General features: G+C 37.7%; 1 protein-coding gene across 2 annotated transcripts in view; it reads right to left on the reverse strand.

Annotated features, from left to right (window-relative positions):
- Window positions 1-13,791, reverse strand: part of phactr3a (phosphatase and actin regulator 3a) — a 57,867-nt gene extending 44,076 nt beyond the window's left edge. For both annotated transcript variants that reach the window (XM_057816988.1, XM_057816980.1), the window contains exon 1: window positions 13,509-13,791. In XM_057816988.1, the coding sequence (XP_057672971.1) occupies window positions 13,509-13,611 (103 nt within the window). In that variant the 5' untranslated portion in view covers window positions 13,612-13,791. The remainder of the gene's footprint in view (window positions 1-13,508) is intronic.
- Between the last annotated feature and the right edge of the window lie 198 nt (window positions 13,792-13,989).

Consider the following 13,989-nt stretch of genomic DNA (forward strand, 5'->3'; position numbering starts at 1 on the left):
AAACAAGTCAACATTATAATCAAATACACATTTTGACAAAGGGAAGAACAATCATATTAATAAAATTAAGTAAAAAATAAGATACTGTTCGGTACAATAAGGTACTATTTACCCAACAACAACAAAAAACTTTGTAACCTGGGGACTACCTATACTATATGTACATATTTATTTACATTTATTTATTTGAACAGATCCAGGTTTTTATGATGCAAAACAATCTTTTTAACTCATTTCAGTCTGGATTTGGGCCACAACACAGCACCGAGACCGTGCTTATCAAAGTCCTAAATGATATTCGTCGGAATACTAATTCTGCTACTATTAGATCTCAGTGCCACGTTCGACACGGTTGATCACAAAATTCTACTCAGCAGACTGGAACAGTGGGTAGGGCTCATTGACACTGTTCTTCAATGGTTTCCATCTTATTTACATGATAGGGATTTCTTTGTGTCAGTCGAAAACCATCAGTCAGTCAGAATGAACCAAATTCACGTGTGGGGTCCCTCAAGGGTCCATTCATGGACCACTCTTATTTAACATCTATATGCTTCCCCTAGCTCAGATCATGGAACAGTATGACATCTCCTATCACACCTATGCAGATGACACACAACCCACACAATGCATTCATCAAATCAATGAATAGATGTGCCAGAATTTTCCCAAGCTAAATGTGGAGAAGAAAGAAGTGATCATTTTTGGCCCAAAAAAAGAAAGGTCAAACATAATTACGCACCTAAGCACAATGTCACTTGCAGCTACAAATCAAGTCAGAAATCTTGGCGTAATTATTGACTCAGACCTAAAATGTGATTGCCTGGCATGGCCAGACTGTTCTCCCTGTATTTTTCAAACACTGTGAGAATAGTCTGGGACCCACCTCCTTAATACGCCACACTCTACATCAAATTGGTGTGCATGGCTGTCATCCCAGAAGGAAGACTGTACACAAGAAAGCCCGCCCGTCTCATCAGACCATAGGACATGGTTCCAGTAATCCATGTGCTTTGTCAGCAAACTGTTTGCGGGCTTTCTTGTGTACCGTCTTCAGAAGAGGCTTCCTCCTTGGTTGACAGCCATGCACACCAATTTGATGTAGTGTGTGCCGTATGGTCTGAGCACTAACAGGCTGACCCGCCACCTCTTCAATCTCTGCAGCAATGCTGACAGCACTCCTGTAATGACAATTACATGACATTTTGGGGGGGAAATGACAAGCAGTACTCAATTTGGACATTTAGGGATGTACGTAGTTTCTAAGGGGTGTACTCACTTTTGTTGCCAGGGGTTTGGATATTAATGGCTATATTTTGAGTTATTTTGAGGGAAAATAACTCTATTATATAAGCTGCACACAGATTACTTTTCATTTTGTCAAAGTGTAATTTTGTCAGTGTTGTCCCATGAAAAGATATACTTAAATATCTGCAGAAATGCGAGGGGTGTACTCACTTTTGTGATACAGTGTACATACTATAACTGCTAAATAGATGGTACCTGCCATAACAGTTCATAAATTGAATTACCAGTAGGTTATTTTACTAAAGAAAAACATAGAAATAGGTGGCATATACTGTAGTAGTTCCTAAACTTTGTTATGATAGTAAAGCCCACAGATGATATTACCATTGTGTAAATAGTGTCAGGGTTTGATGGTCAATTAAATAGTTATTAAAGGCAGACCATTAATTGTTCAGTATACTGGACTGCATTTATTGATGGCTATGAGTTCACTCACTGTTTTTCCCCACAGAGTTTCAATTTACAGGAACACAAACATTTTCTACCAATATTCATGTATTTTCTATTGTGTTCATCTTGATTAGGGTTGCAGGGAGCCAGAGCCTATCCCATCAGACTTGGGACAAAATGCGAACTATGCCTCGTACTGGTACAAGTCTCAAACAAGACAGTTACAGACAATTCAAACTTACATTCACTGTGGCTGAAAACATGCTGGCTGTGACTGTTTATACTTGCATGCAGACATCTACAATGATAATAAAAATAAATCTGTTTCCTTTTGTTTCCTATTATGTCCTTATGCAATTTATTTATATTTATAATCAAACAAGTTGATTAAGAGATCATTATTGAAAAACCTAATGACAGCCTGCAGTGAAAACTCTGGAGTGTAGTGTCTCCCAAATTCATGAGGCATCAACAAATCTCAGCATTCCTAATGTTATTGTGTTTGGCTGCAGACATTCCACTGTATTAAGGTCTAATCTGCAGCTAGTTGAACAAGTCAAGTCAACTTCTAAAATAGAATTTGCAAGATGACGCTCCAGTGGTCCAACACCTTTGGGCATTGAGAAACCCTCACACATCAGACAATGGAATGTAACTTTTTCTTTGAAATTAAAACTTCTTTGAGTTTGTCAGGCTATCACTTTATTATGCAGTAATCAGTGACCGCTGCTGTCCTTGGTTCTGAAACACGCTCACTGTAATACTATAATTTCAGGTGATTTTCTAGTAATAATTTATTGAGGACACCAAATTTGCCATCAAAACAAATATGAAGCTTTGTGGAACTATATTCATTGTATGTGTACACTCACTTAAGAGTAGTTCTCAAAATGACTGAGCTCACTTGTGGGTTGTTTGCATGTTCTTTCCTTTACATGTCATCATAACTGTCATATTTTCTCACACTTGGTAAAACAGAGAACATGTGTAAGTACTTTCTTTACGTCCTATCCAGCCCAACACTTCAATTAATATCGTCCTTGTGCTCATAGTCCTCCCAGTACTGTCTGATTCAGCTTAGTATTTAATTAGCATCTCCTGAGAGGCATAGCAAGGGAAGCGTAATAATTCTTTGGTGTGCATAAGTGCCCATCTCCACTTCATATCATTGATTTGCTGTCATTGCATTTCGAGCAATTGGCCCAATCTCCCACCTACTGAGCGAATAACCCACCTATGTACCCATCAACCGTCCAAACGACCAACATTTAGCATTTATTTAAATTAAAGCCATTAAAATAAACTAAAACATTGATACTCTTTGATTTTTACTCAACAATCAGTGATTTTTGGCTGTCTTTCACTGAAAACTGCCACCTTCTCATGTATTTCTCCATTTGGACAGTTTTCTTTCTTTCATCTCCTGTCTGTCTCTCTAATCAAACTCTTGTGCATTTCTTTCCAGCTTTTTTATATCCTCTTTCCATCAAAATACTGTCTGCACAGCCCTCAGTCTCAATGCCCGCTGAGGCTTAACCTCTTAGCTATTCACTACTTTCATCTTGCAACATCTTGAACTCAGTTTAACCTCATTCCTTGCACCCTTTGCCAAATGCCATTAGGCTATGTTGCCTTTATGCAATTGATGCAGGATTTGTATTTGTTTTGGTCTTCCCTTTAACTTCTATCTTGCTCTGTGTTTTTTCGTCACTACAAAGAGCTGCTAGTTTCCTTCTGGATCAACGCAAACCTGCATGGAAACATGTAGACAAGCATGCAGGTGTATGGGCACAAACAACAGCTGCTGCAACACATGGTGCAAACACTGATCAGGGGACCCAAACATGAGGCACACGAGGGTTTTGCTGTTCTCATCTCTCTGCTTTGTTTTCCTGAGCGGCTAAATGACAATAACCAGACATCAAGAAGTGACCCAAATGTAGGATGTCCTTTTTCAGTAGTAGTGGAGCCTCTTTGGGAGCCACTTTGGAACATTTAACAATTGTATCATTTTACATATATTACAGGGCACAGGTCTGATTTTAATTACAGACAAATAAAGAGGAAGAACAAAGGTAGAACCAAAATTCTTTGCTGATGTAACCCTATGTCAGGGGTCGGCCACTTTTACACCTACAGAGCCATTTCGACCTGGTTTTCACGGAAAAAACAACACTGGGAGCCACCCACACTTTTTGCCATCTCAAATAGTGCTGCAACGATTAATCGATTAACTCAAGTATTTCGATTAGAAAAAAAGATTCGAATTAAATTTTGCTGCTTCGAGTATTCCTTTAAGTAAAGTGGCGTCGTAATGGTTTGTTTTGAAAGTATTTGTATTTAGTTTTATGGATTTGTGTGGATACACTGCCCTCTAGTGGAAACAGTGAATATGAAATAATTAATTTCACATGGCTGAATCAAGCTGCTCCCTGTTATGACCAACAAAAGCTGTTTTTTTTTTTTTTTTTTTTTTTTTTTTGGAGTGAATAATTGTTAATGCATTTGTAATTTAGTTTATAGGCATAGCCGTATTTTTGTGTGTGTGTGTGTGTGGGGGGGGGGAATATCTGTTTGAACCATTTTTTAAGAGCATTGTAAAAAAAAAAAAAAAAAAAAAAGTTGGCAATTTATAGCATTTAAGCTGCTGGACTTTTGCTATGTAAGTTAGCCAATTGTTCTTTTGTTGTACTTAGATACTCATTTATATATTTTTATACTGTTTGAGGCTGAGCTCAAGTATTTTAATTTTTTATGTTCCTTATCTGATTACTCAATTATTCTAACTAACTAGTTCATCGATTAATCTACTACTAAAATAATCGATAGCTGTAACCCAAATGTTAACCCAAGGTTCAGGAACCAGTCGACCTCACTTTTTGTACACCTTTATATAAAGAACACAAGCGCAGGTCATAATTTCACCAACTATGTAAAGTCACAATGTCACTTAGAAGGTGGCACCACGACTTGACATATTTGGTGAATTAATGACCTGCGTGTGTGTTCTGTTTACAAAGTGAGCCTGACTTCTTGTGCTTACTATAACAAAGCTAAATTCCTTTGTTAAAACTCATAAGCGCCACAATATGTTTTAAACAAATACACTGGTACCCTGACATACGATCGCTTCGACACACGATCTTTTTGACATTCGACGTAAAATTTGACTCTCCATTCGTTTCTACATTCCGATGCTCGGAATTCGATGACTTATGACAGCCCGGCAGTGTCTTTGTTTTCCCACAAGACGGACGCATGGTCAATTTTCTTTTGAGAGAAATCAACATGGGTTCCAACATTGCTAGTACTGGTGGTGAAAAAAAGGAAAAAGGTGAGGCTTACCATTGAAATGAAATTTGAAATGATAGGGAGATATGAGCGAGGTGTCCGCGTCCGTTAACTGGCTCGACAATATGGTCGTAGAATGGCTACGAACTTGGCGGTCCTCCGCCGTTCGCCAGTCTTTATAAGTGAAGATGACAGTTATTATTTTAACAATCACCCGACTTCGTCAGTTTTTTAATCATTTATTTCAGAACTTGGCCTCACAACATGCCCACTGTCCATGCAGATGACGCCTAACAAGGACAACATGGAACATTGAAAAATGAATGTAAAAACTCTAATACACTCTGAGTCTGTCGTCAGCCACGCGGTGAGTTCAGGTAAACCACGCAAAATACATCCGCTACATTAGAACCCAGTTAGTTACATTATTACAGGTATTATTATTATTATTACTATTATTGTATTATCATTCTGATTTTTATTCGTAATTTATTTGTTTTGCTCTTTGTAATTGCTATTTGCAATAGTAACCGCAGTATTTATAAAGTATTTAGTGTAGGTTTTTGGGCTGTGGAACGAATTAATGGAGTTATAATGTATTCTTATGGGAAAATCCTGCTCGACATATAGTACGACCATTTCGACTTACAAACAAGGTCCTGGAACGAATTAACTTTGTATGTAGAGGTATCACTGTACTCGTGTTTTATTTTGAAACTGAGCCGCATCAGAGGGATCATGCAGCTCTGGAGCCTTGGGTTGCTGACCCCTGCCCTATGTCAAATGAATTGAGTCTGGATTGGACCTCTAGTGAAAATGTCGCTTTAGCTGTCGTGGTTTTAAAACCATGTTGCATAGTGACATAAACAGCTGTCTTGGCTGGATCTACGTTGGTTTACTAAATCAACTTTGCTCTCTGTTTTTCCTCCACTTCTGCAATTTGCCCTTCCATCCACCAGGACCCTTGTAACCATGTAGCTTTGCATCCTACCGCCCTCGCCCTTCTGTGTTTGTTTACAAGATAACTTCAGGATGGGATGTGGTTATGTGTAATGTTCAAAAGAATAAGATGTGTTTTTCCAGCAATGTTAAATGACCCTATGTTTTGCATGAAGTGTCATATAGATACCGACTAACCATAGCTGCACAATGAGGATATTCATTTTTACCCACACGGGAAATTTGTGCTATTCTTGAATCTTATGAACATGTACATAATGTATTCCAATGGAAGATGAATAATTTCAATAAAATAATGCATTTGCAACATAAGCTCACCTGAAAATTTTATTCTGTGTGGAAGGTTAGGTACACTTCAAAGGGCCTTGGTTCCATTGTAATTCAAATCCACTTCTTATCTATGGTTAACGCTTAAAAGGAAAACATTCAATCCTACACTTAATAGATAAGATACAGTACCTAAAACTTTCTGCGTTTGAGTAAATAAATGTCCACGGCTACAATAGGAGGTACAGTTTTTTGTTTTCTGACTTGGACAACAATTTGTAAATGTATTAAAAGTGTCAAGTGGGAGATCATATAAGTCTTAAACACACCTTCTGAAAAATCTTAACAAAACTCACTAATGACAGTCACAACTACCGCTATGAAATATTAAATAAAAGTTGCAAAGTTTCATGACGGATGAAAAAGTGGTTCAGATCTACCACTTGACTTGACTGTTCCCTATAAGTCTCTGTAGGGATGTCTTTGCATCACTGTGAGAGAGATGAATAGCTCTCCAATGACTACGACTCTACCAACAGGTGGCTGTGACTGAAGCACGCTGAAGCTGACCATGACTAATGAGTGACTCTGATGTGAAGAGCTGCTCTGCGACAGGAAATGGGAAGTGAGAAGTGAATTAGGCTGAGCTCTATTTACGTAGGTGCAGGTGTGTGTTAGGCTGACTCGGGACAGAGTTTACTGTAACCACATGCTATAAAGGCTGCAAAGTAATGTAGGTCGTATTTAGTTGTACTTTATTGACGCATTATAATTCTGGGTTCACACATCTTTTCTGAAGTTTTCATGTTCTTTCCAAGCGTGTGAAAGGTTTCTTTTGATACAGTGGCTTCCTCCCACATTCCAAACCACTCTCGTTAGGTAAATTGGAGAATCTAAATTGTCACTAGGTCTGCAAGTGTATTTGAAATTTTGAATGTTTTTGTCATAGGAATGTGCCTTTAAATGGTCAAGACTGGGGCTTATAGAAAAAGTGACTTCTCTCTTTTTCACTGTCAGGAGTTGCCGCAGAGACTCACATGATTTGTTTGGCACAGTTTTAGTCTGGAGTCCTTTCATGTAGCAACCCACCCATTTGTATTCATCAAAATAAGAAAATATGTTTTCATAATAATTTCATTTCATTTTCTCAAATGTTCCTATTACTGTAAATGCTGCTTTTGATTTGAGTGAATAATTTTCAAAGCTTAATATAATCAGACAAGTGTTTTTGAGAAATTCTAGTTGTAGGTTAGTTACTATTCAGGTGAAGCAAGTCGGATCATTTAAGAAAAGATCATCAGTCAGTGAGGAATGAATTGCAATCAAATTCATTTTTGAAACCAAATATGAGTGTGCTAAGTATGGAGATAGAATAGTGCCAAAAGAAGTGAGGTTGTAAAATGAAAATTCTTCCTGTAAAATGACCATTTTTAACTAAAAAACACTTGTATTACCGACTTTTTCCTTTTGTAATAAACATGAAAAAAACACAATGTAAAAAATACATTATACAAGTGTTTTTTTTCCAATTACAAGTGATTTTTTTTGTTCTACGGGTGTTTTTTCTTAGCTACAGGTTAAAAAGTTTTGTCTCACCCTTGTCGCGTTTTATGAGACAAAAAAAATACTCGTAACCTAGTTTTAAAATAAAAACATACCTGTAAAATGACTCATCTTAACTAAAAAACACTTGTATTTTAACTAAAAAAACACTTGTATTTCCAAATTTTTTCGTTGTGAAATAAACATGAAAAAACAATATTATAAAATTTCTTCAAGTGTTTTTTTTCCTCATTTACAAGTGATTTTTTTTTGTTCTACGGGTGTTTTTTCTTAGCTACAGGTTAAAAAGTTTTGTCTCACCCTTGTCGCGTTTTATGAGACAAAAAAAATACTTGTAACCTAGTTTTAAAATAAAAACATACCTGTAAAATGACTCATCTTAACTAAAAAACACTTGTATTTTAACTAAAAAAACACTTGTATTTCCAAATTTTTCGTTGTGAAATAAACATGAAAAAACAATATTAAAAAATTTCTTCAAGTGTTTTTTTCCCCCATTTACAAGTGATTTTTTTATTTTTCTACAGGTGTTTTTTTCTTTGCTACAGGTGAAAAAGTTTCGTCTCACCCCTTGTGGCGTTTTCTGAGACAAAAGTCACTTGTAACCAAAGATGAAAAAATCTACTTGTACATCGAAATAATATGTTGTAAAACACAAAAATATCATTCCAAGTCGTGGTCAAAAGAAGACGTTAGTTAAGAAAGAACACAATCTAGTGAATAGTTCTTCGGGTGTTTTATCTTTAATAATGTACAAGTGTTTTCTGAGCATGTACAACTAAATTTCGGCCCAAGCATGTGATGTGAGGCAAAATTCAGACCAATCGGAACGGCGATTGTTCAGGAGGAGGGCGGGACACACCATTGCCGACCTGCTCCTTCTTGCTTTAATCATCACGGCAGAGTACGACAGAAATGGCAGAGCAGCTCTGCCATGGCCGAAATGGCAGAGCTGCTCTGCCATTTCTGTCGTACTCTGCCGTGATGAATAAAGCAAGAAGGAGCAGGTCGGCAATGGTGTGTCCCGCCCTCCTCCTGAACAATCGCCGTTCCGATTGGTCTGAATTTTGCCTCACATCACATGCTTGGGCCGAAATTTAGTTGTACATGCTCAGAAAACACTTGTAGATTATTAAAGATAAAACACCCGAAGAACTATTCACTAGATTGTGTTCTTTCTTAACTAACGTCTTCTTTTGACCACGACTTGGAATGATATTTTTGTGTTTTACAACATATTATTTCGATGTACAAGTAGATTTTTTCATCTTTGGTTACAAGTGACTTTTGTCTCAGAAAACGCCACAAGGGGTGAGACGAAACTTTTTCACCTGTAGCAAAGAAAAAAACACCTGTAGAAAAATAAAAAAATCACTTGTAAATGGGGGAAAAAAAACACTTGAAGAAATTTTTTAATATTGTTTTTTCATGTTTATTTCACAACGAAAAATTTGGAAATACAAGTGTTTTTTTAGTTAAAATACAAGTGTTTTTTAGTTAAGATGAGTCATTTTACAGGTATGTTTTTATTTTAAAACTAGGTTACAAGTATTTTTTTTGTCTCATAAAACGCGACAAGGGTGAGACAAAACTTTTTAACCTGTAGCTAAGAAAAAACACCCGTAGAACAAAAAAAATCACTTGTAAATGAGGAAAAAAAACACTTGAAGAAATTTTATAATATTGTTTTTTCATGTTTATTTCACAACGAAAAAATTTGGAAATACAAGTGTTTTTTTTAGTTAAAATACAAGTGTTTTTTAGTTAAGATGAGTCATTTTACAGGTATGTTTTTATTTTAAAACTAGGTTACGAGTATTTTTTTTGTCTCATAAAACGCGACAAGGGTGAGACAAAACTTTTTAACCTGTAGCTAAGAAAAAACACCCGTAGAACAAAAAAAATCACTTGTAATTGGAAAAAAAACACTTGTATAATGTATTTTTTACATTGTGTTTTTTTCATGTTTATTACAAAAGGAAAAAGTCGGTAATACAAGTGTTTTTTAGTTAAAAATGGTCATTTTACAGGAAGAATTTTCATTTTACAACCTCACTTCTTTTGGCACTATTCTATCTCCATAGCTAAGTTCATATTTCATACAAAGGCCTCCTGCACTAAGTTCTGTGTTCGCTGTTTGTGATTCATTTTACTCTTCGAAGAATACTGTCAGCCCAAATCTTACACAAGAGCACAGGGCTCACGGGAGGGGATTTCCTTATGCAGAGACGGATCATTTGTTTCAATTAGAGTTGTTCGACAATTACTTTTTAACCATATATATATATTGGATATTGTCCAACTCCAAAAATCCGATACAGATATACTGGAATGCGGTCGTGGACTTAACATATTCATTATTTTTCAATCGTTTATCATTCATTTACTTTTTGCACCATTAATGCAAATCAAGCATCTTAGTTTGGAGACATCTAATGGTCAATAACCATAACTGCTGTACTAAGCTATGACTATCCCGTGTACAACGACAGAAGGCGGACGGCTTCTACATTCACTTTGAAGGCAACATACAAATTGGCCCAAAACTGATAAAGAAAAACTGATGTTGATATTATACGATATCATTTTAAAATGCTTTTATCAGCCGATATTATCGGCTATCCAATAATCTCGGACAACTCTACTTTCACTGCTTCAAGCTGTCCTTCCTTGGTCAACAATGTCCAACAAAAGAGTGGGACTTTCAAGCAAAGTGATAAATTATCGTTTAGAGAATTTAAAGGCTCACTTCTAAAGACATGAGGTCACATAATAATACAGCTCTGAACTTGTACCTCAGTAACTTCAGAATTTCTTTGGAAATATTAATAATATTTGCTTTATAGTGTTGTTCAAAACCTTTCTATGGTCAATTTCATGTTTTCATTAGGGCTGTAAAAATTATCGCTTTAACGGGCGGTAATTAATTTTTTAAAATTAATCACGTTAAAATATTTGATGCCATTAACGCACATGCCCCGCTCAGATTAAAATGACAGCAGTGTAATGTCCGCTTGTTACTTGTTTTTTGTTGTTTGGCGCCCTCTGCTGGCGCTTGGGTCCAAATGATTTTATGGGTTAGGGGAGTGAGCATGGTGTAATGACGTCAACAAAGGCGAGCTACTAGTTTAATTTTTGATTGAAAATTTTCCAAATTTTAATAAAACGAAAGCATTAACAGGGGCTTTAATATAACATTTCTATAACTTGTACAAACATTTATCTTTAAGAACAACAAGTTTTTCTATCCATGGATCACATTAAGAGAATATTAAAAATGTTAATGCCATCTTGTTGATTTATTGTTATAATAAACACATACAGTACTTATGTACCGTATGTTGAATGTAAATATCCGTCTTGCGTCTTATCTTTTCATTCCAGCAATAATTTACAGAAAAATATTGCATATTTTATAGATGGTTTGAATTGTGATTAATTACGATTAATTAATTTTTAAGCTGTAATTAACCCGATTAAAAATTTTAATCGTTTGACAGCCCTAGTTTTCATACATCAATGTTATTATTCAGTTTTGGCATAAGTCTTCTTTGATAAATTTGTGGCGAATCTAAAGTGTTGTAAATGTCGTGCTTTCTATTACAATGCAACATTAATCAACAAACTTCAGTTTTTTTTGTTTGTTTTTTTTTTCCTCAAAAATCATTTTTTGGGGAAGATTTTTTGTAGAGGGGGGCAAAATTCTTCACGACGCCAACAATATGCATGTCATTACTTACTTCTACTCTAAATGGCAACCTTGATTCCGCTAGTGCAATTATTCCATACACCACTATCTATAGGCTACAGTTGACCCCCGCTATTTCATGTTTCGACAGCCGCAAATTCACTTTTACGAATATTCTTTTTCAGAAAGTAACCTGTCATCAGCAGAAAAAGTATTGTTTACATCTCTGTCTGTTATTAACTTGGAGTGTGAGTGCAGAATTCCAGCTACACATAAGAGTCGCAAGAAAAATGAGAACAAAAACCTGACAGTCCTATGAGGAAAGTGTAGTACCCAGACACAAGCACATTACTTCTGAACTTTGAGGTGGTCATGCTAAGTGATGGATGGATGGATGGATGGATGGATGGATGGATGGATGGATGGATGGATGGATGGATGGATGGATGGATGGATGGATGGATGGATGGATGGATGGATGGATGGATGGATGGATGGATGGATGGATGGATGGGTGGATGGGTGGATGGATGGATGGATGGATGGATGGATGGATGGATGGATGGATGGATGGATGGATGGATGGATGGATGGATGGATGGATGGTAAAGAAGAACAGCACAAAGAAATAAAGACAGATTTCACAGTAAAGCTGTAAAAGCCACAACTGTGTTGAAGGGCGTTAAAGTAATCCTTTGGCAAAGACTGGTGCCCCAGATGCAAGCGTTGTGATGAGCCTTATATAGAGGGGGTCGTCTCAGTGTGTGTGCTTGGGATCATCAGACTAGATGCTGTCATCGACGAATTATGTGACCTGTTCTTGCTTGTTTTTTTTTTGTGTTTTTTTTTTTTTGTAGCATACCCAATCTCAGAAAGTATACTGTAACTTTGCCATGCTTAGTGTGTGCACGGTCCCTGATGACTGATGACCCCTGATGAGCTCGTTAACCTGGCTGATCGGCCTGTTTACTCAGGTTCCGTCAAGCTCTCAGTGTGAAATTAACACATTTACCAATGTGTGAATTAAATCTTACAAAAGGAATTATGGATGCAGCAGAAGCCAAACTCAAACCCCTGTTGGGCAGTGTGAGAGAAGCAAGAAGAAATGTGTGGATTTCCATTTTTTTCCCTTATAAGTAAACAATTGAAAGGAGAATGACATGCTTTTATGCCTGCATCCTTAAGCGGAGCATCCTTGTTCATGTGCGTAAAACTCGCCATGTGTAGGAGGAAGCACAGACTCTTAACAAGCCCACACCATGTTACTGTAAATAGCCTCACTCTTAAAAAAAAAAAAAAAAAAAAGAAAGAAAACAAGATGGTTTGCCCTGAATTCATCTGAGTCTAAGTGCAGATGGCGTAAACCCTGGAAACTTTAATTCAGTTCGCCAGGCTGCTCTCGTCAACGCTAAACCTGCACCATGCAGTGGGATGACTAACAGTGAGATAAACAGGGACACCATGCTGAAAAGCACACCTGCCTTGTCAATGGATCTGCAAAGTGATGGTTGTGGTGATTGGTGAATCAGAGGCATTCAGTGCTTCCACGGGTGGCATCACGTGACATCCATCATAACAGTGAGGGGCTTAGTATGGAAGAAGACAAGGGTGGTGTCACAGGCTTGTCAATGAGATTGAATAGCACGTCAAGATGAGCATGTGCAAATGTAACGCTACAAACCAGACAAATGAAATAGAACGCGTGTCTCCTCAATGGACAATGGTGGCTCACACAGCAGGGCAACAACTGGTAGCATTGTTCATATTGATGAATATGATGCACTGGATGAGCAACATGCGCGCAAACGCGTGCATTATGACACACTTGCCGATGCCACAGGCGTCTGTACAACCATCTGCTTGCAGAATTCAATCTGCAGGAAGCATGGCCAAAGATGTGGTATCTTCAGTTTTTATATTTGGGTTCATTCAGCATCCCATGCGTGGCGGGTGGTGTCGCTTATTATTGCTGATATTTCCCCAATGGGAAATTAAAACGTGAAATAATATCATTGTCCGCAGAACGATGCGGTTACATTACCTGCGCCGTGAGCCAAATCGATCCCCGGTTCGGTCAGTATATTCGGGTCACTTTGAGATCTGCCTCGCTGCAGACAGCCGTCTAGTCCATCCGATGTGGCCATGGATGGACAGCGCCGGAATCCCGGATCAAATATTAAGGAGCCAAGCCGGAGGCGGGCAAGGTCAGGGGGAGGAAAGCAGCGAGTGAGACCGCTATTAATTCGCCCTGACAACAGCGGCTCGGAGCGTCTACGAGGGATTCATGGCCGGGCAAAAGAAACACGTATTTGTGCATGCGTGTGTGTCAGTGCGCGCGTGCGTGTGCATGTGCGCGCATGTGCGGCTGCAGAGGGGATTGGGTTTGGGTTGGTGGTGGGGGAGCATCTACACGCGTGCTGCATTATAAATACCAGGGAGCCCCGTTTATTTCAATCTGTTATTATCACGTGCTACGTTGCAAATAATTGTGGAGAGTTACCCAATCTAAAGGTCTTCAACTT

This window comes from Corythoichthys intestinalis, chromosome 2 (genome assembly GCF_030265065.1).
Source record: "Corythoichthys intestinalis isolate RoL2023-P3 chromosome 2, ASM3026506v1, whole genome shotgun sequence".
Taxonomy (NCBI): Eukaryota; Metazoa; Chordata; class Actinopteri; order Syngnathiformes; family Syngnathidae; genus Corythoichthys; species Corythoichthys intestinalis.